Source organism: Bos javanicus, chromosome 6 (genome assembly GCF_032452875.1).
Source record: "Bos javanicus breed banteng chromosome 6, ARS-OSU_banteng_1.0, whole genome shotgun sequence".
NCBI classification, from domain to species: Eukaryota; Metazoa; Chordata; class Mammalia; order Artiodactyla; family Bovidae; genus Bos; species Bos javanicus.
In genome coordinates, this window is record NC_083873.1 from 113,244,411 (window position 1) to 113,268,612 (window position 24,202).

Consider the following 24,202-nt stretch of genomic DNA (forward strand, 5'->3'; position numbering starts at 1 on the left):
TCAGGCTGGGAAAGGTGCAGTCAGCACTGTGGACTTAGGCTCCATCATGGCTCAGGCCCCACGCATCTTTCACCTAGATCAAGCCCTGGTGACTCGAACCTCCTTTCTGTCTCTCAAGACTGGCCTACACTGACGTATCATGCAATGAGATTATACCATATGGGGTCCTTGGCAGGCTCCCTTCTTTCAATTCTTGTCATGTTTCCAACTTTCAGGCACGTTGCAGGGTCAATGAGACCCCTCATTCTTCTTGCAGACACAATAACATTCTGTTGTACAGATAGACCACTTTCGTCCTGTTGAAGGGTCTCTGTTCATCCCTGGCTCCTGGCTGGCGTCTCCATGGAGCCTCTGTGAGCCTGGTTCCAGCATGAGGATGACATGTTTTCTGTCATGATGACACGGCTTTCTCTTTCCTCTGTTTGCAGGCAGAGTAACCGAAAGGTATATGTGACCCAGCAGTTCATGGAGTATCACGCAAATAGTGATGTCTGGCAAGGCCCCGTTTCAGACAATTATGTGTTTACACCCAGTGGTACAGCAGAGCCAGCGTGGGAAGCTGTGATGATGGAGATCGTGGAGGGGCCGCTGGTGACTGAGATCCGGCAGTACTTCTACAGGTGAGGGTGGCCCCCTGGTTGTGCTCAGCACATGGAGGTGCTCACAGGCAGATGAATGGGGAAATGAGGGCCCATCATGCTCCAGACACCCAGCTCCTGGACCTGGGCTTGGCACACGGTCCTTCCTCCACGGAAGTTCGATGAAGTCATGAGCTGGTCCACTCTGCAGTCCAGTCTCTGCAGTCCTGCTCTGCTTGCCTGCACTGTGTCACCTTGGTGGTACCTTAGTCTAGAGGCGGGACAGGAGCCCATGGTGACAGTGAAAACGCAGGAGAGCAGTTCTTGTGTTTTCATTAGCAGGACAGACAGAGCCCCCAGGCATCGCTGGGTGCCCAGAACCTTCAGGGAACCGGGTCCCTCCTGTTCTATTGCCCAAGCAGTCTCCCCACCCCGCTGGCTGCAGGAAGGATGGAGGGAGGGAAACAGAAGGAGAGGAAGGAAGAAACGAGAAGGGCGGGGCATCCAGAAGGCTTCCCAGGCTTGACCTACCTCTCCTGCTTCTCCTCCAGGGAGGTGAACGACAGTGAGCCCACGTTCACCATCTACTCCCGGCTGGCCCGTGGATCCCAGGGCTCTGACGGGGTGCTGCTCTGCCATCACATAGAGCAGGAGTACCGGGTGGGCCCCTTGGAGCTGAACCGCGAGGCCATCCTGAGGACAAGCACCAAGCTGAACACAGGGCGGGTCCTCTACTCGGACAACAACGGCTACCAGATGCAGCGCAGGCCGTACAGGAACTACAAGAACAACACCATCGCTCGGGTATGCCCTGAGCTGTCCTGGAGTGTGGCTGCTGTAGACCCAATCTTGATGGCCATTTTCCAGAAAGCAGGAGAGTTCCCTTAGGTCCAGAGCGTCTCCAGAGCCCCGCTGCCCTGAGTCTGCCACTAGGGCCTGTGGCCAGGCTTGTTCAAACCAGGTGTCAGAGCTCTGGGGCCACCATGGATGAGCTGTGTCCCTGACTGTGGATGAGCTGTGTCCCTGAGGTCTGTGTGCACCGCGGGCCCTCCTCGGTCAGATGGATGACCCACTGGGGGTTGCTTGAGGATTAAGCACGTGGTGCCTGTCTAGGCCTGAACGGGGTGTGACCCTCCTTGGCTGCTCAGAGCAGTGCCTCAGCCTGTCTTCCAGGGAGAGCGGATTAGGGGCTGAACTCCAAAATCAATCAGCTCCCAGGGTCTCACCCTCCGGAGGCATGACCTTGGGCGAGTCCCTGGGTGTCCCTGGGCCTCGGTGCTCTCCTGGGAAGAGAGCGACCTCCCCCTGAGCTGTGCTGAGGCCTGGGATGATCAGGGGCAGCACAGCGCTGGGTGCCTCCTGAGCCTTCCTCTAGTCAGTTGTGTCTTCTTCCAGAGGGACCCGGAGAAGGGGGTGTGGCTCCTCCCTGCTCTGTCTTCCTTGAGCTTCTGTCAGTTCATCTCTACAGCTGGTCTTCACACACTGTGCCCTGGGCTCCAGAGGGTCCAGGGCTACCAGCCCCGGGCATCTTCCTCCAAAACAGGAAAGGGCAGGGCTGTGCGAGTGTTTTCCAACCCAGACACCAACCTCTCTCTACTTGGGAACCCCTGGCTGGGGGCCATCTCAGGCTGGACTGGCACAAATGCCTCATTGTCTCCCTGCACCAGGGGGACCTTTTGGGCACATTTCACATATGGGGAAACTGAGGCTTGGGCAGGCTGGGCCCCCAGGGCATAAGGTCAGGAAGCAGTGGAGCTCGATTGAATCCCAGTGTGTTCATCTCACAGTCAGAGCCCCTCCCATCAGTACTGTGCCACCCTGGACTGCTGCTGTGCCCATGCAGGAGGCCGCCTGGGGCCAGAGGGAGACCCCCGACCTGCTGGCTGACCTGGCCCACTGCCCCCACCACCAGCCTGCCAATGTTTCTGTCCGCAGAATTACTACCCCATGGTGCAATCAGCCTTCATCCAGGACAGACGAAGCAGGCTGGTGCTGCTGTCCGATCAGGCGCACGGTGTCTCCAGCCAAAGGAACGGGCAGGTGGAGGTAGGAGGAGGCCCCGCTGGTCACTCTTGGGGACCCCAGGGCCCAGGCAGGCCCGGTCAGACAGTTGTCCCCTGCAGGTCATGCTCCACCGCCGGCTGGTGAACAACAATCCGGGAAACATCGCTGTTGACCTCACACTGAATGACACCTCGGTCGTCCACCCAGTGTTCTGGCTCCTGCTGGGCTCCAGGGCCCTCATCAGTGGCCTGCGCCAGAGGAGCGGGCTGGCGCTGCAGCACCGGCCCATCGTGATGCTCAGAAAGATGAACGGTGAGGTGGGGGTCCTTTCACTTCACCCGCCATCACTGCCCTCAGGGGAGCCCACCTTCCCAGGGATGGGGCTGAGCTCATATTGGTAGCCAATGGTGAATGATGTTGATTTGTGATCTCTGAAGAAGAAGATTTAGCTTTGGAATCAGGGCCCAGGCTTGATCACTCAGACCTTTTGTGTAGCTGAAGCTTCATTGCACTGAAAAATGACAGAGAAAGCCTCTGAGGTAGACGTCAGAAGGCGGAGGGGGAGAACCCCACCTGGTAGTCATATCAAGCCTTTATACATTTTTACCAGACCCACTCCCACAAGTGACATCTTAAATGAACAAGGTTAGAACCAACAAGAGACAGGTCTTACCAGACTGACTGCCACAAGTAAGTCTTAAGATAAGATTAGTCAGAAGGTACTTCTTAAGAAGGAGAAACATGTCCTGGAGCACGATACTTTTTTATTGTATAATCATGAGTATAGAGTTTAAGGAAAAACATACTCTTGAGCAAGATGAGTTGTTTTGTTGTGTAATCATTAGCTCTGGGCTTAAAGAAAGTTAGTCTTAAAGATTGCTGTCATAACACCTCACAGTTTAAGTAAAAACATCTTTTGGGTCTAAGACAAAGAAATGTAGAAAAAAAAAAGTTTGTCCATTCTTCTCCTCCAGGACCCTGGACCGCTTATCTCTCAGTACCTGCTAGGATCTGGGCTACTTCGGGGTAGGAAGGGACCAGAGTCCTCACATCCAGGCCCCTCACTTTAAATGTGGGCAACCTGAGGTGCACAGAGGTTCAGTGACTCGTTCAAGGTCATACAGCTAGTAGGTTCTCAGCTGGGACTTACTGCAATGCCCTCCTTACCTCTGTTCCCTCAATCTCCTCTATTTCCTTCTCTGAGGACACTTTCTACTTCTTCCTGTGATATATGTCACCATTCAGGTCTGGTTGCTCAGCATTTAAGAGACCGGCTTTATCTGAATTAAGTGCATTGTCACCAGGTGAGGGTGATTCTATTCTGTGTCCTGATCTGCAAGTTTTATGAGTTGCCTCTCCTGAGGCTTCTATAAATTTCCTTCACTACAGTTGGGTAGCATAGCTAAATAGTTGAACATGAAATAGTTTAAACAATGAGTGCATTTGAAAGTATTTGAAGATGCTACAGTTAGAGAATCTTTCAAATTTTAGAGACATAAACACAAAGTGTGTATTTGTCATTCTCTTTACAGGCATACCTCAACATATATGCATTTCTTTTTTTTTTTTTTTTTTTTGAGCACTGAAGATACTGCATTGTTTACAAGTTGAAGGTTTGCTGCATCTTGCATGCAGCACGTTCATCTGCACTGCTCATTCAACAGCATTTGCTCAGTTCACACCAATGTATCACATTTTGCTATTTCCCACAGTATTCAAATATTTTTCATTATTACTATAATTGCCATAGGATTAGTGATCTTTGTCATTGTTCTTGCAGAAAGATTGCTAATCACTGAAGTCTCACCTGAGGTAACTTTTTTTTTTAACAAGAAAGCTTTTAAAATCTAATGTATATATAAACTGTTTCTCTTAGACATAATGCTACTGCACACAATAGATTATAGTAAAGTGTAAACATAAATTTTATATGCACTATGAAACCAAGATACTCCTGTCTGGCTTTATTACAATATTTGACTTATTTCAGTGGATGGAGTCAAACCCACATTAATTCCAAATGTTGCCTGTAATCCTTAACCTGTTTCCTATTTCTCATCACTTGCAGAAGTTCTGATGAGGGCGTGATTTTAGGTTTTCCCTGTTTGAGATTTAGGCTAGACTTCCACAAGGCATTAGAAGAAGGCGGGTGGTAGCTGACGCGCTCACTGAGCATTTGCTGAGTGCCTGACACGCTGCAGACTGCTCCTGCGCTTGACCCAGCTCTCGTCCTGAAGGACTTCTCAGGGGCTCTGCTGCGGAACGAGTCACGGGATCCAACTTCAGGGTGACGGGGAATTAGAGGCCACGAGAGACCTGATGTCTGTATGTTTGGTGGAGATTGCAACCCCAGACCAGGTGGTGTACAGTGATCAACTTTAAGAGATAACAGTTGATGTTCTCTTGTTTGGAAGTAAAGAGACTGAAGCGGCAGGTACTTGAGCCGGACGTGGGGAAGCAAGTGGAATGGAAGGATGAGCTGGACAAGAGGCTGAGGCAGGAGGGAGACAGGGTAGCTCTGGGCCTCTTGGGAGCAGGTGGTCATGTCCATCTCTTTTGGGACTGTCAGGAGCTGCCTGCCCAGCCATGCCTATGTCCAGGGGCAGATTCCGAGGAGAGGGACGGGTTTGGCCAGCTGGGCTGGGACTGCTCCTGTGGCAGTCAGTGGTTCCTTCCTGGTAGCAAAGAGGATGTTGCCGTGGTGAGAAAGCTCCATGGCTGTGGTCAGCTCCATCCACAGTCCCGTCCATGGCTGTGGTCAGCTCCATCCACGGTCCCGTCCATGGCTGTGGCCAGCTCCATCCACGGTCCCGTCCATGGCTGTGGCCAGCTCCATCCACGGTCCCGTCCATGGCTGTGGCCAGCTCCATCCACGGTCCCGTCCATGGCTGTCGCCAGCTCCATCCACGGTCCCATCCATGGCTGTGGTCAGCTCCATCCCAGGTTCATCCCTGGGCTCTTCCACCTGCACAGACAGAAGCCAAAGGTGTGAGACGGAGCCAGAGGAGCCTTTATTCTGGGGCAGACGCACCTGAGGGAAGGGTAGCATGTATTGCTTCCTCGGGTGCTGGGCCCTTCATGCACTGTCCACCCTCTCTTTCCGTCACCTGAGCTTCACTGTCTGCAGACCTTGTTTGTCCTCTTGTCTGGGAGGTGACTGTGAACAGCTCTGGGACCAAAGGAACTGAGACGCCTGTGTCAAGGGCCGAAATCCCAGGAAAGGCTCTGATTGGCCCTGATCGAATCACGTGACCCAAGCCTGACCAATCACTGAGGCCTGGGAACTGTAAAGAGATGGCGGCTCCAGCTGGAGTCCAGAGTTGAACAAAGCATCTCCTGGGAGAGAAGGGCTGAGTCCCTCTGGGCAGAGGCAGCAATAGATGACAGCACGGGAGCTGGCGTCTGAGACCTTGTTCACAGAGCAGGTCTCTGTGTGAACTCCCTGCAAGTTCTGGAAGAAATGGCGTCTTCTCTCTTGGCCCATCTCCCAGTCTGCAGTTTGAACTGATTGGACCAGAGATTCAAGGCAGGCTGGGGCTTTTGCACCAGCAAGTCCTTCAGGCTGCCTGCCATGTGGGCCACAGGTGGGAGGGAGTGAGATCAGATGAAGTGGGGGACTTAGTGTGGCAAGCTGTGAGTGTCAGGAGGAGAGTTGGGCCCAAAGCCTCTCCTTGTTGTCCATCTGCCTTTCAGAGATTGCCCCGCGTGGCTCAGGCTCCAGGCAGCAAGAGGCTGTGACGTTGCCCCCAAGTGTCCACCTGCAGATCCTCAGCATCCCCGGCTGGAAGTACAGCTCAAACCACACAGAGCACCTGCAGACTCTCCAGAAAGGTGTGGCAGGTGTTCAGGTGTCCAGACTCACTCCTGCCTCCACATGTCAGCCCGGTCCTCCATCCCATCACTGAACAGAGGGGCTCTCCTCAGAGTCGTCCAGGCTCTGTGAGGTCCTGCTTTTTCCAAGGTCTTCTCCTGGAGCCTCAGACACCGTTGTCCTGCCTGTATTTTGGGCTCAGGCATGACTTTGATGAGGTTCTGTTCATACCTTGAAAATGATTCTAATGTCAGGCACTGTGGATAGAGCCATGGATGACACAGGAAACATCCCTGGGCTTGGGGGGCCTCTGTCTACAGAGGGAAGCAGGCAGTTCATCGGAGAGCAATGACAGTGATGTGAGGAAGGTCCCAGCTGGGCATCACTGAGGGCTTCCTGGTGGAGGCAACACCTTCCAGAAACGAATAGGTGCTGTACCCCTTACCTGCCCCTTTAGGCTCTGAGCAGTTCCCGTGCCCCAGCTACTGCTGTGTCCCCAAAGCCGCACTCAGGGCTTAGGATGTTCTCATATAAGTGTCAGCCCAGACAGACAGCCCGACAGCCCAGAACAGAAAGAAGTCAAGGTCAGAGTTATCTTTATGCCTGATAAACTGGATCTTTGAAAGAATGGCTCACGCCTGCAGCCACGTGGCTTCCTGACCCTGACCTCCAGCATCCCTGCACCACTGCCCACCTGACACATCTGATGGGGTGGACGGGGTTCCCAGCAGCAGTAGAGTCATTTGGCTCCAACGTGTGTGTGTGTGTGTGTGTGTGTGTGTGTGTGTATGGCCAAGCTACTGAGAAAGCACTTCCTGGAGGCTGCTTGTACTGAAGTAAGGGAGACATGGGCTGGGCCAAGCAAGACCCTCTTCCCAGGGAGTGAGTAAGAAGCTGAGCGAGGGGAGCACTGGGGATGGCAGGAGGGCCGCCTGCCTCCCCAGGAACAAACAACCCCCGTATCATCATCACCTGCATCACCATTGCCATCATCTCCAGCATCATTTTCCAGTGGCAGAAATCCTTCCCTGATTCTCGAGCTCCAGTCCCTAAACCCATCACCTGAATGGAGACAAGAGACTTTGCAAGACCTCTTATGCTGCAGTAACAAGGAGCCCACACGCTCTCTGTCCTCACACAGCACGGTTCATTTCGACCCCTTGCTCTGTGGGATCAGCAGGGTGGCCCTTCTCATTCGTTCTCCAACGTCCAGAGATGGAGGCTCTATTACGACACGTTTCCTAGGTCCTGGTGGCATGACCTGACACATTACCTTTGCAATGGTGACTCATCTTCAGGGTTACAAGGCCACACTCCCCTTCACAGGGGAAGGGCAGGGAGAATCTTCCAGAGAACAGGAGGCTGGAGGGACAGGCCCAATGAGGACCTCACTAGTGAATAAGAACAAAGTCTTGCAGACTTCAGCAACGGCCCCAGTGTGGGCGGTGGGGGGCAGTAGCTTTGGCTGCACCTGGGGTGGATCCTCCCCCTCCTTCTTTATGCACACCAGCTGTGTGTCTGGGCAAGTGCCTGCCCCTCTCTGAGCCTTGTTTGGCTCATCTGCGAAGTGGGGCTGTGTTAGCTGCCTCCGAGGGACGGTGAAGATGTGAAAGGGAGGTGAGAGTGTGAAGAGCCAGGCCAAGACTGTGTCCTCATGCCACCTTCCTTCTGTCCCCAAGACCGAGAGCACGAGGCCAAGGCAGACCTTCGCCGTGTCCTGCTGCGGCTCCAGCACCTGTATGAGGTGGACCAGGACCCCGTGCTGTCTCGGCCTGTGACGGTGAACCTGCAGGTCACCTGCCCCTCCCGTGTCCCGCTCCGACATCACTGAGTCAGGCTCCCAGGAGGAGGCACCCTTGGGAGACAAACCCTGGTGCCTGGGTGTTTGCTGGGGCGGCCCCACCTGCCTGCCACCTGCTGGGAGTGCTGATCCAGCCAGCCCTGGGGAGTCAGCTCCTCCTAGCCTCAGTTCCTCATCTGTAAAATGGGACTGCCCCTCCTCCCATGGGGACTTGCACTACAATGAATGTGGGGGATCCTGTCCCTGGGCCCGGGTGTGGCCGCCCTTCTTCGTCGGGTTCTCTGCTCAGATCTGCGGTCCGGGTGCTCAGCCCTCCCTGTGCTCTGTCCTGCAGTCTGTGCTGCGGGGACTGGGCTCCGTGGTTTCCGTGGAGGAGCGCTCACTCACAGGGACCTGGGACGTGAGCGAGATGCGCCGCTGGACCTGGAGCACGCGGGACCCTCACGGCCACAGAGGTTCGGGCACCCTGGTCCTGACCCCGCCTCGGGTAACCAGGCTGACCCCCAGACAGACTCCAGCTCTTCCCCTAAGGCCTGTGTGACCTGGAGCTGGCCGTCCTTCTCTGGGTCTCAGTCTTCCTGAATCAGCCACAGAAGGTTATACTCTAGGCTTCAGGTCAGTCTCCACGTGCCAGAGCTCCAGACAGGTTGTGTGTGTGTGTGTGTGCATGCACTTGTGTGTTCAAGACCACAACCCTCTGCGGCCTTGAGTGAGCCCCAAACTTTAGGTGCACCCCCAGGTGTTCTGACGGTTGCCCTGCTGTGCATTATGTGCACACACACAGACTGCTTCTTGCCTGGGAATGTTTGCCTCTGCTGTTCCTTCTGCCTGGAAAGCCATTGCCCCTTTATCTGGGCCTCCCCTGACTCGTGCCCCAGGTCCAGGGCTGAGTCAGGAGCCTCCCTTGCTCTCCCCTCTCCCTCACTTTGCTCTGTCCCATTTATCTCCTTTTTTTTGTCTACTGTACACAGCATAGTCTGGCTGCGTAGGTAGGCACTTAGTCAATGTATGATAGACAGATGGATAAAGGGGTGGTTTGATAGAAAAAAAGATGGAAGGAAGGGAAAAAAGTAGATGGATGATGGACAGGTCAATGGTTGAGTGATGGATGGATGGAAAGAGGAAGGAAGGAAGGAAGGAAAGAGAATGCGTGAAGGATGAATGAAAGGAGGGAAAATGGATGGAACATGGACTGTTGTGTAGATGGAGGTTGAAGAGATGGATAGGAGGATGCAGGATGGAGGGCCGTATGAAAGGATGGAAGAGTGTGTGGTGGATGGTGGATGGATGGATGGATAGAGGGATGGATGCAGGAGCAAGTTTCACCCCAAAGAGGAAGCCTAAACCCCAGGCTGTGTCTAAGGACAGCCTATTGAGATCAAGGGCAGGGCCCCCTCATGGCCTCAGTGAGAAGGCTCTTATGCACACATACAGGGCCACAACCCATGGAGAAACAAGACCAAGCAGGCCCAGAGCCCCCAGTACATGCCTTGAATGTGCTGTGTCCTCAGGGGAGGCCAGAAATGAGAGGCCCTCCGGCAGTGCAGTCCTGTCAAGAGGGGTCAGCTGAGGGCTGCATCCACAGTGGGAGCCACAGACGCAACAGGAGCCGTGTTGCCAGGGGGATGCTGGGAGGAGGGGACCTGGGGAAGCAGGTGGTCCAGAGGCCATGCTGGACTGACCCTCTCTGCTCCCAGGCAACTCCAGTCGGCCCTCGCCACCGCCAGGAGGCCCTGAGGTCACCATCTACCCGAAGGAGATCCGGACGTTCTTCATTCACTTTCAAGAGTAGTGAGCCCTTGGCAGATTCTTGGTCCCAGGACACAGGAAAGCAGCCTACAGGGATGAGGGGAAAGCTGCCAATCTGGAGGGCTAACGGCAGGAAATGGATGGATGGGGGGTGTTCTGACTTCTTAAATAAAACTGCATTAAGGACCTGTGTCTTCCCCTGCCCACTGGAGCCAGCCCTCTCTCTCCTCTCCTATCACAGACAGTAGCTTCACACATGCTCACACTCAGGCTTCACTTGCAAGAGTCAAAGCCACGAAGTTCTCCCAAAGACAGAAGGAATAATCCACAGGGATACCAAGATGCATCTGCCTGCATCCTGCCAGATCTCAGCAAGTCCCCCAGTGTTAACACTGGCCCTGCTGTGTCCTGGGCACCTTCATGGGCTCATCGCAGGGTGGAGACGCCCCTGCTGTGGAGGGATATGCCTAAGATATACGGGAGGGAGCTACAGCACTGGCCTACTGACCTGGATGTGTGATGCCAAGCTCTGTTTCCAATCTCATACTCTTGTCCTGGCCCCTGGGCACACCTGCCCTACAGGAAGTTCCTACAGCTCAGGCCACTGAAAGATGGAAGGAAATCATGCAGCAAGTGAAACACGGAAAACCCAGTGTAAGGATTATTAATATTAAAGATCCCACTGGTGTCATAATTTCAGGACCACGAACAGCAGCCGCCTCAGGACTCTGTGCTTCTGGTGACCATTATGAGACAGAGCAGGACACGGAGGGGGTCTGGAGCTGGTGGGTACCCTCAGAAAGGTTGGCACAGGAAGGGGAGAAGAAGAGATGGCAGGAGCAGATGACCATATGAAAGTGTGTCAGTGCCATGCAGCTGTGTCCTCTGTGCCCGGGTTCTGCACTGGCGTTGCCTGCCTTGGTATGAAGCCCATTTTATGCAAGACAAGCTGAACGGGAATGGGTAGAGAGGAAGGTTCTCAAACTGTGGATGTTTGACTCTGCCCTGAGGAACTTTTCCTTCTCCCCAGCCCCCAAATGCCCTCTGTTGGGGGCAGAGCTGTCTGAACTCCCCTGCTCCCCAGGGATGCCCCATAGAGCTGGACAAAGCCCTGGAAGCCAGCTCCAAGGAGGAAAGTGGAGCTGCTCCCCGTGTGATCTTGACATGAATGGAGGACTGACCTTCTGATTCCAGCTGCCTCACCCAATGCGGAACAATAACCTGCCCTCTGGACACTAAAGACCCTAAACTGCAGGAGTGGGTGGACTTGAATACCCTGCCTACCCATCTCCCAGCCCCAGAGCGAGATGAGAGGAGAGATGGCCAGGGAGAGGGAACAGGTGGAGTTATAAGAGAGGAAGCCAGAGCAGAGAGAGAGAAAGAGCCTGCAAGACCCAGCCTTGCCCTGGCTTTCCTCCCACAACATGGCCCAGGACCAGCCATCTCCCCAGCACCCTGTGCCCTCCACCCCTCCCGGAGGAAGCCCTCCAGGGTCCTCCAAGCACATCCAAACCACCAGAGCAGATTCTCCTGTGGGCAGAGCCACCACGGCCAAGTCCTGTCTCCCCACAAGGACATCCTGGGGGCAGCACAACTCTTGCCCCTCACCTCCAGCACAGAGCCTGGCACAGAGTCAGGGTTCAGTGGCTGTTAACTGATGGAAACTTGAGAATGGGGTGCAGGGCAGCCTTGCAGCCTGGGGTAGGGTGGACCTGCTGTGTATGAGGAGAGTTATCTCTGTGGTCAGGCACTGGGGGGGCACTTACATCTCCAACAGCTTAGTATCCAAACCACCCTATGGACAGACCTACGAGTGCCCACTGTCCAGGTCAGGGCCCGGGGCTCTGAGTCAGGCTGTCGGGAGGTGTGCAGGTCCTGCTCCAGGGGGGAGGGACTCGCCCACACAGCAAGTGGAGGCGGAGTTGGGAGGAGCTGCTGAGCTGAGCTTTATATGCTGTGCTGTGGGCATCACCCATGTCGTCCATGGTAGAAGGGGGACAGCCATGTCCATGACAGTTACACCCCTGAGTTCTTTCCCTCAAAAGATCAGGAGGTCCTGCTTTGTTCCTGGAGCTGATCCAGCAAAGGACATAATGGACATGAAGCCTGTCTGGTGGGTGAGGAGGGTGTGGACGAAGCACACAGCTTAATACAGAATAATATTCTTCAGTAAATGCCATGGAGGTGAGATGGGAGGCCCAGAGAAAGTCTCTCACACGTGAAAAGACATAAAGGAGGAACAGACAGGAAGTGGGGAAGATGCTTCCCAGCAGAGGGAGCAGCACGTCAAAGGCCCTGACCTGGGAAAGGGCTCGACCTGTAGGGAGGCCCTGACCCTGCAGCTGTGGTGATGGGTGGACGGCGCTCCTTTCAGGCCAGGAGCAGAGGCCAGGACTCAGCAGAGGAAAAGGGTCGTGAGGATGGGGGCAGTGGGCCTCCAGCAGCTTCAGGGTGGACTGAGCAGAAGAGTGGGTGGGAGGTGAGGCCAGAAAGGCAGGGGGGACATGTGCTGGAGGGCCCAGGTGCAGGCTTCGGGTCAGGCTCCCAGAGGGCAGACACGGGAGCTATGGAAGGCTGGAGCTAGAGGATGCCAGGCCCTGCTGCTGTGGGGGGCGGGGATCTTGGCACTGGGTGCATCCCAGGCAGTCTGCCCATGAGGGCATCCTGAGCCCCAGGCTGGTCACACACCCTAGAGGACAGACAGCGACATGTCCCCAAGAACACACAGAAGTGGTGCTGGTGGGTCCATCGTGCAGACTCCCACACAGCACAGAGTAGGGTCGGGCTGTTCCTTCTCTGGAACACCCAGCACAAGGCACGCTTCACGCTCTCACGATTCACTATGGCCCAGATCAGGAAGCGGTCACAGGCCACACGCCCACGTGTGACACTGGGGACAAGCTGGCACCGCTGTGGGTCCTGCCAGGACCATGTGTTCTCATGGTGCCCGGGCTCAGCGTTCATGGTGCAGTTCATGGTGCATCTCGTTGGCGCTGAACACATGTGCAAGGGCCCTTTTACTTGACAACACTTTGCTGCCAGGAACCAAGGTCACGTGTCCCAGAACCGCAAGTAGCCTCTTCCGCTGAACCACTGGGCATGACAGAGCCTGACCAGAAAGAACCGCTCCTGTGCTGTAGCCTGTCCCTGCAAGGAAATGCTACCTTCTCCTGAAGTGTGTTAGTCACTCAGTCATGTCTGACTCTTTGTGATCCACAGGACGGTAGCCCACCAGGCTCCCCTGTCCATGGAATTCTCAAGACAAGAATACTGGAGTGAGTAGCCATTCCCTTCTCGAGGGGATCTTCCCTATCCAGGGATTGAACCCCAGGTCTCCTGGCTTGCAGGCGGATTCTTTACCATCTGAGCCACCTACTTAAGAACCTGCCTGCCAATGCCAGGGATATAAACGATTTAAGTTAGATCTCTGGTTTGGATAGATACCCTAAAGAGGGTGTGCCAACACACTCCAGTATTCTTGCCTGGAGAGTCCCATGGACAGAGGACTGGAGTCTATAGGGTCCCCAAGAATTGGACTTGACTAAAGCGGTTTAGCAAGCACCCGGTGAAGGACAGAGAGCCTTGAGGCTCTTATAGAAGCTGCCCTAACTCTCTGGGGGTCTTCTGGTCTCCAGATCTGTGAGATAATACATGTCTGCTGTTTAAGACCCTCCATGGGAGGAAAGTGCTGGTCGAGTCAAGTCAGGTGGGTACCAGGGAGGGGATGGGAGAGAGAGGATGGAGACCTGCTTGGAGACCGTGTTCTCCAGATGTGTATGCTGGAGGAGAGGAAAAGGTGGCCAGAAGGGAGAGTGAGTCTCAGGTCTGGCAGTGATATTAAGAGCCACTCAGGCATTTGGGTGTCAGACAGAAGAGCCCACTCCCTTGCTCCTGAGCGAGGGTACAGAGACCCCTAGGCAACACTCTGGCCCCTGCAGGTGCATCACCGCGCCCACCGTCCTCCAGGAAGGAGGCCCTGTGTTGTCATCTCACATGCATTCCCTCAGGGCCCAGCTCCTCTAAGGGCGTCCCATTTTACAGGTGGGCTGCCGAGACCCAGAGAGCTTAGTCTTCTTGCCAAGGTCACTAGCCCTGATCCAGACTTAATTTTGAGTTTCAGGCCTTCTTGCTCCTCCACTAGTTGTGCAACCTGGGGTTCAGTTCAGTTCAGTCGCTCAGTCGTGTCCAACTCTTTGCGACCCCATGAATTGCAGCACGCCAGGCCTCCCCATCCATCACCAACTCCCGGAGTTTACCCAAACAAATGTCCATCAAGTCGGTGATGCCATGCAGCCATCTCATCCTCTGTCATCCCCTTCTCCTCCTGCCCCCAATCCCTCCCAGCATCAGAGTTTTTTCCAATGAGTCAACTCTTCGCATGAGGTGGCCAAAGTATTGGGGTTTCAGCTTTAGCATCATTCCTTCCAATGAACACCCAGGACTGATCTCCTTCAGAATGGACTGGTTGGATCTCTTTGTAGTCTAAGGGACTCTCAAGCGTCTTCTCCAACACCACAGTTCAAAAGCATCAGTTCTTTGGCACTCAGCTTTCACAGTCCAACTCTGACATCCATACATGACCACTGGAAAAACCATAGCCTTGACTAGACGGACCTTTGTTGGCAAAGTAATGTCTCTGCTTTTGAATATACTATCTAGGTTGGTCATAATTTTCCTTCCAAGGAGTAAGAGTCTTTTAATTTCATGGCTGCAATCACCATCTGCAGTGATTTTGGAGCCCCAAAAAATGAAGTCTGACAATGTTTCTGCTGGTTCCCCATCTATTTCCCATGAAGTGATGGGACCAGATACCATGATCTTAGTTTTCTGAATATTGAGCTTTAAGCCAACTTTTTCACTCTCCACTTTCACTTTCATCAAGAGGCTTTTGAGTTCTTCTTCACTTTCTGCCATAAGGATGGTATCATCTGCTTATCTGAGGTTATTGATATTTCTCCCAGCAATCTTGATTCCAGCTTGTGCTTCTTCCAGCCCAGCATTTCTCATGATGTACTCTGCATATAAGTTAAATAAACAGGGTGACAATATACAGCCTTGATGTACTCCTCTTCCTATTTGGAACCAGTCTGTTGTTCCATGTCCAGTTCTAACTGTTGCTTCCTGACCTACATACAGATTTCTCAAGAGGTGGATCAGGTGGTCTGGTATTCCCATCTCTTTCAGAATTTTCCACAGTTTATTGTGATCCACATAGTCAAAGGCTTTGGCATAGTCAATAAAGCAGAAATAGATGTTTTTCTGGAACTCTCTTGCTTTTTCCATGATCCAGTGGATGTTGGCAATTTGATCTCTGGTTCCTCTGCCTTTGCTAAAACTAACTTGAACATCTGGAAGTTCATGGTTCACGTATTGCTGAAGCCTGGCTTGGAGAATTTTGAGCATTACTTTACTAGCATGTGAGATGAGTGCAATTGTGCAGTAGTTTGAGCATTCTTTGGCACTGCAACCTCAAGTAGTCAGGTCCTATTTGTGAAAGCCCACTTTTCTCCTTAAAAAAGAGATTACAATTGCTATTGCCAGGCTCAGTCTGGGGTTTCATGTGAAGGAGAGTGTATCACGGTGGGCCTCCTGGTGGTGGCAGGCCCCACACTGAGTGTTACGTTTTGCAGGGCAGTGTCAAGGAGCCAGACCAGTGGGTTGGGGGCAGGGATGGGTAAGATGCCCAGTGGGAAATACCACTGGGAGAGGCCTAAGGGAAAGGCATGAGGACTGGGGTGAGGAGACCCAGGCCTGGCCAGAGGGAAGCTGGCAGTCCCCCCAGGGGAGGTGGTATTTGGGGTTTGTCTAAAGGTGGATGGTCAGGACACCACAGATGGGAGCAGAGTGCTACTGGGCAGTGAGCGAGTGCCACCTGCCTGCACTGCTCAGGTAACAGCATCTGTGTGGGTGTCACTCTGGTTTCCTTCCCACTGCATCCACCAAAGGGTGGTGGCCCAGTCAGCTGGCAGGAGGCTGGGCCCTGCAGTCAGGCAGACGTCCTCCAGCCCCTGAGCTGGCCGAGGAGATGGAGCCGCGGGGCTGGCTGCCTCTGCTCCTGCAGTTGGGCCTGATGTGGCCCCCGTGGGCTCAGCCTGAGCCCCAACTAAGGGTCTTCGTGGTTCCCCACAGCCACACGGACGTGGGCTGGCTGCACACCATACAGGTAGGTGGCCCGAGTGACCCCACACACCTCTTGAAGCTGCGGTCCTTTTTCCATCTGGACTCCAGAGTGGGTTCATGTAATGGGTTTGTGCCATAAGGAGTCTCAGCCTGGACGCCATCACTACTCAGCTATGGACTGGCTGAGGGCTTTCCTGGTGGCTCAGATGGTAAAGAATCTGCCTACAGTGACGGAGACCCAGCTTTGATCCCTGGGTCAGGAAGTTCCCCTGGAGAATGCAATGGCAACCCACACCAGTGTTCTTGCCTGGAGAATTCCATGGACAGAGGAGCCTGGCGGGATACAGTCGATGGGGCCTCAAAGAGTCGGACACGATGAGCAACAAACATGGGCTGCTCTGGGCAGGTGTGAGAATGCGTCCCCGGCTGCAATGGGTGGAAGGTGTCCTCAAATATTCCTGGAGTGAACGAATGAACCAGGGCAGAGGAAAAGAGGTCAGGACTGATTTCCATAAGTTTCTGGGGCAGGTAACTGAAATGATTACCCAGGCCTACACAAGCTCTTTTCTGGGAGGAGGAAGGAAATAAATGAATAGGACCACTCTGTGATCATGGATACAATACTTTCCGTGAAACGTTAGTAAGCGAGTCACTCATTTTAAAGGGAGTCGGGCAGCAAGAGGCCCTGAGGCTGAGGGTTGAGTCTGGTCTCAGGTCACTGGGCAGCCTCTGTGGGTGGTCACCCACCTGCATGTGGAACTGCTGATGTGTGGGGAAGCATGCTTGTCACCCCCAGTTTAGAGATGGGACACTGAGGCCTGGGGTGGGGTGCTGCCCAAGTCAGCATACATCGCTGCCTTGCCCGCTCACCCCCTGCCCAAGGCTTCTTGCATTCCTTTATCAGCATCTCTGGGAACCACAGTGAGCAGCCTGACCCAGATGGGAGCAGACAGAGCTCCATTCTGGGGACTCCCAGCCTCAGTGTGCAGTGGGAGATAGATCCAGAGAGATGCTCGAGCTGTCAGCTCCTCTCAGCCTCAGCCCTTGACACACACTTCCCCATCATTTCATCCCAAGAAGGCCCATCAGGGTCCCTGGATCTCACTCCCAGGGCCCCGTTGTCGACTGGTCTGTCCTCCAAGGCAGGAGTGGTCAGCACACCCCTCTGGGCTGGCCCGTGGACTTGGCTGGACTGGCACGATCCTCTGTCACGTAGAGTGTCTGTCTCCTCATGACTCTCCTCAGGGGAAGGCTCCCATCAAAGGTTGTCTGCCTGGGTCCTTCTCTCAGTGCAGGGCTCACCGTGTGTCCATCACAGAGTGGATACCAGGCTCCCTTGTTTGAGGAGGAGGGGGACCCAACTGCAGGGCCTGGACAGGCTTGTGGGGAGCGCCAGTGGCCCCCGGACACTGTGTCTCCCTGGACGTTCCTCGTTGGTCCCTGGTCCATGCCCTCTGGTTTCCCCCACGGGTCTGGAGTGATGGTCTCTCCCCCTCCCCACCCCAGGAGAACATGCAGGCCTATGTCGCCAACGTCTACAACTCCGTGGTGGAGGAACTAACCCTTGAGAAGAAGCGCAGGTTCATTGCTGTGGAACAGGAATATTTCCGGCTGTGGTGGGATGGCGTCGCCTCGGACAAGCAGAAAGGCCAGGTAATGCTGCCCTCAGGGGGTCCTCACCAGGAAGATGAGAGCAGATGCCCTCGGGGTCCCAGGGACGACCCTTCAGGAAGCTCCTGGGTTGTGCTCCATGAGGCCAGGGCAGGGCTGCATAAACCAGGAGGCCACAACCCGGCGAGGCTGTGCCCAGGGCCCATTTAGTACAGGTTTGCGGTCAGCCCCATACCCAGGGGACAGGTTCGTGTTTGATCCTGCCTTTCTGGTTTCTCCTGAATAATTGCGGCTCTGGCAGCCCAGCCAGGCACTCAGCTGGTGTGAATGGGGTCACCTCTGACACTGCGCACTCTGGGGTGACCTGTGTCCACACCTTCTGACTTCATTTGTGTCTCTGTGTCCCTCATGGGCACCAGAGTCCAGGACCAGACAGGGGTGCAGGAGTCCCTGTGGATTAGCCTCCAGGGCTGATTAACTCCGTGTCACAGGGGGTCAGAGGCCCTGGTCCTTGGAGGGGCAGCCTGGGGCCAGGTCCTCCCCCGATCCCCATATGGTCACAGGTGGGGCTGGCTCTGCAGCTGCAGGTCCCACATCTGGAAGCAGGAGTGACCTCCCTCTTCAGAGAGGCTGTGCCCAGAATGTGCCCAGGATGTAAGCACCTAGGGTGCTTGGGGCATGGTCCCCTCCAGGCATCACCTGCCCTCAGAGCAGTTGCTGACGGTGGAAGTCAGAGGCTCAGCCACCTGCTCAAGGCAGAGAGCTCAGACGGTGAAGCCGGTGTCCACCAGATCCACAGAGGAGATGTGACCCTGCAGCCTGTGGAGCCGAGAGAACGAGCCTCCCATCTGATGGGCTCTGCCGCGGGCCAGGTGCTGGGCTCAGGTTTGTACAGGTTACTCTACTGACTCCTCCCCACGGCCTGCACGGTGAGGACCCTTATCCTACTGCACAGAGCTGGTCCAGGTTCACAGAGGGCAGGCATCTGGCTCAAGGTCACACAGCTTATACCTGACAGATGGATTCTGGTTCAGTATTGTGAATCAGAGCCTTGCTCTCTGGTGTCCACTGGGCAGTTTTTCCTTCTTTACACGGACACGCCCAGAGCCAAATCACTTACTCTTACTCTTACTCTCACAGTTAGGTGTGCTGGCTAAGACCTAGACAGGAAATTCAATAATATGTCCCTGGAAACTAGCAATTTTCCGTGATTTGTTTGGGCTGAATCCCAGTTCCTGGATGGGGCCCAACATGAAGCAGGTGCACATTTGAAACAGTACACAGTAGGTGTCGTTCCACATTTCTCAATGAGCGATCTGCAAAGACAGTACTTTCAGATCAGATCCAAGCCACAGTCTACCAAGAGCATGGTGTGCTCAGTGGCATGGTCTCTGACTGTATTCATGCTTCCATTCTTCCCTTCTTTCATGGATATACTTTATTGTTTGCACCATGAGGTCTGTGGGTTGTTAGCTCCCTAGTTAAAGTAAAAAGGAAAGTAACTCAGTCATGTCCAACTGCTTCCAATCCCATGGACTGCATCCTGCCAGTCTTCTCTCTACATGGAATTTTCCAATAAGAATATTGGAGTGGATAGCCATTCACTTCTCCAGGGGGTCTTCCCAACACAGGGATCAAACCTGAGTCTCCTGCACTGTAGGCAGATTCCCCACCATCTGAGACACCAGGGAAGCCCAAGAAGGGATCAGAGTCACATCCTCAGCACTGAAAGTGCATCCTACACACTGAAGCCCCAGGAAATTTCCTTCATTCCTGTGTTCTAAAATATCTGTTAGACAGACATGTGACAAATGCAATTGGAAGAGCATTCTACAAACGTACCAGCCTGAAACCATAAAAATTATGAAACAGAAATACTCAGAAAGTGTTGGAAATTAGAGGATAAACTCCAGTATTCTTGCTGGAGAATCCCATGGACAGAGGAGCCCAGTGGGGCACAGCCCATGGAGTCGCAAAGAGTTGGACATTACTGAGAAACTAAACATGAATGCATGCACACGTTATTAATGTGAAATAGTCTGAGTTTTGATCATTATATAGCAGTTGTAATTATCTTTTTCTTTCAAAAATGACCTAAACTATTCAGATAAAGGCATAGAGTTGATAACTTGTACTTTCAAATGGTTTAGAAAAATCATACTGTGTGTAGTGACATGGGAGAGTGTTAACAGAAAGAGGTAAAAAATATTAGCAATGAGATAATCTGGAGAAGGATTTATGGGAGTTTTTTGGTACAGTTCCTGCAAGTTTTCCATAATCTTGGCATCATTCAAAAGCGAAAGCTGTGAACATATGTATTTGTGTATATGCCTGACGAAGCAGCAGCCAGGGACAGGTGCTGTTCTCGGAGCTGGACGCAGTGCTGACCAGGACAGACAGTGTTCTGCTTTTGCAGAATAAATGAGGCTGTAGAGTTTGAAGGAAGGACCATGAGATGTTATAGGCATGTGCCCAGAAACTACAACTGGCTCAGCCTGGAAGGTGTAACCTGGCCTTTTCTCTCTGCCCACTATCCCAAGGTCCGCCAGCTTGTGGCCACAGGTCGCCTGGAATTTGTCCTCGGAGGCCAGGTCATGCATGACGAGGCCGTGACCCACTTTGATGACCAGATCCTCCAGCTCACAGGTTTGATTACCCTTCCCCAGATCAGGGTCCCTGTGGCCTCCTGTGGAGCTGGGACTGGGTGTCTGAGCCCTGGTCCTAGGCTCCATCTTCCCCTCTCAGCAGGAGACTGTGACCAGTCAGCACTGTGACTGCTGGCACCATGTCCATGTCTGTGCCTGAGTGCAGGGGATGAGGGTGTGGATTCTAGACAAGCCAGCCTGGCTGACTCCTGACTCTGCTAACTCCCAACACTGTGACCCTGGCATGTGATGCAGCCTCTAGGGCTTGGTTCCCTCCTCTGTGAAAGTGCTCAGTAGTGATGGAAGGTCTACCTCAAAGTGGTGTTATGGAGATTCCTTTCAGTTCAGTTCAGTTGCTCAGTCATGTCCGACTCTTTGTGACCCCATGAACCACAGCACACCAGGCCTCCCTCTCCATCACCAACTCCCGGAGTCCACCCAAACCCATGTCCACTGAGTCGGTGATGCCATCCAACCATCTCATCCTCTGTCGTCCCCTTCTCTTCCTGCCCTCAATCCCTCCCAGCATCAGGTTATCGGGATTAAATTGGGATAATTCCAACAGAGCACATAGTGTACAGTGTGTGGGTCCCTAGTAAATGATCAGTAAAGGCCAGATGCCATCTCTGCCATCACCTCACCCACCAGCACCAGCACCATCACCACCACTAACAGCTCAGCACATCATTGTATCACTTCTAACACCAGCACCTTCAACACGATCACCATCACAACCATTCCCACCACCATCACCATCCACACCTGCACCACCTCCAACACCAGTGTCACTGCGACCGTCAGCACCACCATTATCACCACCATCAGCACCGCCATCATCACCACCATCAGCACCACCATCAGCACCACCATTATCACCACCATTATCACCACCATCAGCACCGCCATCATCACCACCATCAGCACCACCATCAGCACCACCATTATCACCACCATCCCCTGCACCACCACTCACATGGCAACTAGTAGGCACATTCCTCTCCATTTAACAAGTGTTCTCTACACATATCACCTCAGTTCAGTTCAGTCGCTCAGTCGTGTCCGACTCTTTGCGACCCCATGAATCGCAGCATGCCAGGCCTCCCTGTCCGTCACCAACTCCCAGAGTTCACTCACACTCACCTCCATCGAGTCAGTGATGCCATCCAGCCACCTCATCCTCTGTCATCCCCTTCTCCACCTGCCCACAATCCCTCCCAGCATCAGAGTCTTTTCCAATGAGTCAACTCTTCACATGAGGTGGCCAAAGTACTGGAGTTTCAGCTTTAGCATCATTCCCTCCAAAGAAATCCCAGGGCTGATCTTCAGAATGGACTGGTTGGATCTCCTTGCAATCCAAGGGACTCTCAAGAGTCTTCTCCAACACCACAGTGCAAAAGCATCAGTTCTTCGGTGCTCAGCCTTCTTTACAGTCCAACTCTCACATCCATACATGACCACTGGAAAAACCATAGCCTTGACTAGATGGACCTTTGTTGGCAAAGTAATGTCTCTGCTTTTGAATATGCTATCTAGGTTGGTCATAACATATCACCTCACTCACCAGTAAAGGCAGGGTGTGCAGGGGCATCATGGCTCTCAGGCTCCTTTGCAGAATAGAGTATAGAATAGAGAAATACAAGCAGAATAGAGAATACAAGAAGGACAAAGAGTCAGTGGATGAGCCAGGATTGACTGCAGTGTGTGCTGAGCTCTACCCATTCTCACTCCACTAAAGAGGCACTGTGTGTAGGACATCACAATGGCATTGGGGTTTCCTTTCCTCCAAATGTGTTCCTTTTTATGGCTGAGTAATATTCCATTGCATATATGTATCACAACTTCTTTATCCATGTCAACAGATATCTAGGCTGCTTCCATATCCTAGCTATTGCAAATCATCCTACAGTGAACATTAGGAGTACAATGTGCCTTTCATTATTAGGGTATAGGAGTGCAAGGGATTTCAGTTTATTACTTTTATATCCTGTAACTTTACTATGAACAGTATGAAAAGGCAAAAGGATGGGATACTGAAAGAGGAACTCCCCAATCACTAGGTGGCCAATATGCTACTGGAGATCAGTGGAGAAACAACTCCAGAAAGAATGAAGGAATAGAGCCAAAGCAAAAACAATACCCAGCTGTGGATGTGACTGGTGATAGAAGCAAGGTCCAATGCCGTAAAGAGCAATATTGCATAGGAACCTGGAATGTCAAGTCCATGAATCAAGGCAAATTTGAAGTGGTCAAACAGGAGATGGCAAGAGTGAACGTCGACATTCTAGGAATCAGCGAACTAAAATGGACTGAAATGGGTGAATTTAACTCAGATGACCATTACATCTACTACTGCGGGCAGGAATCCCTTAGAAGAAATGGAGAAGCCACCATGGTCAAAAATAGTCTGAAATGCAGTACTTGGATGCAATCTCAAAAATGACAGAATGATCTTTGTTCATTTCCAAGGCAAACCATTCAATATCACAGTAATCCAAGTGTATGCCCCAACCAGTAACGCTGAAGAAGCTGAAGTTGAACGGTTCTATGAAGACCTACAAGACCTTTTAGAACTAACACCCAAAAAAGATGTCCTTTTCATTATAGGGGACTGGAATGCAAAAGTAGGAAGTCAAGAAACACCTGGAGTAACAGGCAAATTTGGCAACACCAAAATCAGATTGATTATATTCTTTGTAGCCAAAGATGGAGAAGCTTTATACAGTCAGCAAAAACAAGACCAGGAGCTGACTGTGGCTCAGATCATGAGCTCCTTATTGCCAAATTCAGACTTAAATTGAAGAAAGTAGGGAAAACCACTAGCTCATTCAGGTATGACCTAAATCAAATCCCTTATGATTATACAGTGGAAGTGAGAAATAGATTTAAGGGACTAGATCTGATAGACAGAGTGCCTGATGAACTATGGACTGAGGTTCATGACACTATACAGGAGACAGGGATCAAGACCATCCCCATGGAAAAGAAATGCAAAAAAAGCAAAATGGCTGTCTGGGGAGGCCTTACAAATAGCTGTGAAAAGAAGAGAAGGGAAAAGCAAAGGAGAAAAGGAAAGATATAAGTATCTGAATGCAGAGTTCCAAAGAATAGCAAGAAGAGATAAGAAAGCCTTCTTCAGTGATCAATGCAAAGAAATAGAAGAAAACAACAGAATGGGAAAGACTAGAGATCTCTTCAAGAAAATTAGAGATACCAAGGGAACATTTCATGCAAAGATGGGCTCGATAAAGGACAGAAATGGCATGGACCTAACAGAAGCAGAAGATATTAAGAAGAGATGGCAAGAATACACAGAAGAACTGTACAAAAAGATCTTCATGACCAAGATAATCACGATGGTGTGATCACTGACCTAGAGCCAGACATCCTGGAATGTGAAGTCAAGTGGGCCTTAGAAAGCATCACTATGAACAAAGCTAGTGGAGGTGATGGAATTCCAGTTGAGCTATTCCAAATCCTAAAAGATGATGCTGTCAAAGTGCTGCACTCAATATGCCAGCAAATTTGGAAAACTCAGCAGTGGCCACAGGACTGGGAAAGGTCAGTTTTCATTCCAATCCCAAAGAAAGGCAATGCAAAGAATGTTTAAACTACCATACAATTGCACTCATCTCACACGCTAGTAAAGTAATGCTCAAGATTCTCCAAGCCAGGATTCAGCAATACATGAACTGTGAACTTCCAGATGTTCAAGCTGGTTTTAAGGCAGAGGAACCAGAGATCAAATTGCCAACATTCGCTGGATCATGGAAAAAGCAAGAGAGTTCCAGAAAAACATCTATTTCTGCTTTATTGACTATGCCAAAGCCTTTGACTATGTGGATCACAAGAAACTGTGGAAAATTCTGAAAGAGATGGGAATACC

At 52.5% G+C, this 24,202-nt stretch overlaps 2 protein-coding genes across 4 annotated transcripts in view; both read left to right on the forward strand.

The window, feature by feature from the left end:
* The window catches only part of LOC133249184 (epididymis-specific alpha-mannosidase-like), a 41,634-nt gene extending 31,505 nt beyond the window's left edge, over nucleotides 1-10,129 (forward strand). The window contains exons 12-19 of the mRNA XM_061419246.1: nucleotides 429-620; nucleotides 1,130-1,382; nucleotides 2,514-2,624; nucleotides 2,702-2,894; nucleotides 6,276-6,413; nucleotides 8,073-8,185; nucleotides 8,529-8,649; nucleotides 9,892-10,129. Coding sequence (XP_061275230.1) covers nucleotides 429-620; nucleotides 1,130-1,382; nucleotides 2,514-2,624; nucleotides 2,702-2,894; nucleotides 6,276-6,413; nucleotides 8,073-8,185; nucleotides 8,529-8,649; nucleotides 9,892-9,986 — 1,216 coding nt within the window. The 3' untranslated portion in view covers nucleotides 9,987-10,129. The remainder of the gene's footprint in view (nucleotides 1-428; nucleotides 621-1,129; nucleotides 1,383-2,513; nucleotides 2,625-2,701; nucleotides 2,895-6,275; nucleotides 6,414-8,072; nucleotides 8,186-8,528; nucleotides 8,650-9,891) is intronic.
* Nucleotides 10,130-15,898: 5,769 nt separating this feature from the next.
* LOC133249894 (epididymis-specific alpha-mannosidase-like) overlaps nucleotides 15,899-24,202 on the forward strand; it is a 52,888-nt gene continuing 44,584 nt past the window's right edge. For 2 of the 3 annotated variants that reach the window (XM_061420908.1, XM_061420910.1), the window contains exons 1-3: nucleotides 15,900-16,106; nucleotides 17,570-17,716; nucleotides 20,215-20,320. In XM_061420908.1, the coding sequence (XP_061276892.1) occupies nucleotides 15,969-16,106; nucleotides 17,570-17,716; nucleotides 20,215-20,320 (391 nt within the window). In that variant the 5' untranslated portion in view covers nucleotides 15,900-15,968. Of the gene's footprint in view, nucleotides 16,107-17,569; nucleotides 17,717-20,214; nucleotides 20,321-24,202 lie in introns of all 3 variants that reach the window. The other variant, XM_061420909.1, reaches the window with a different exon arrangement.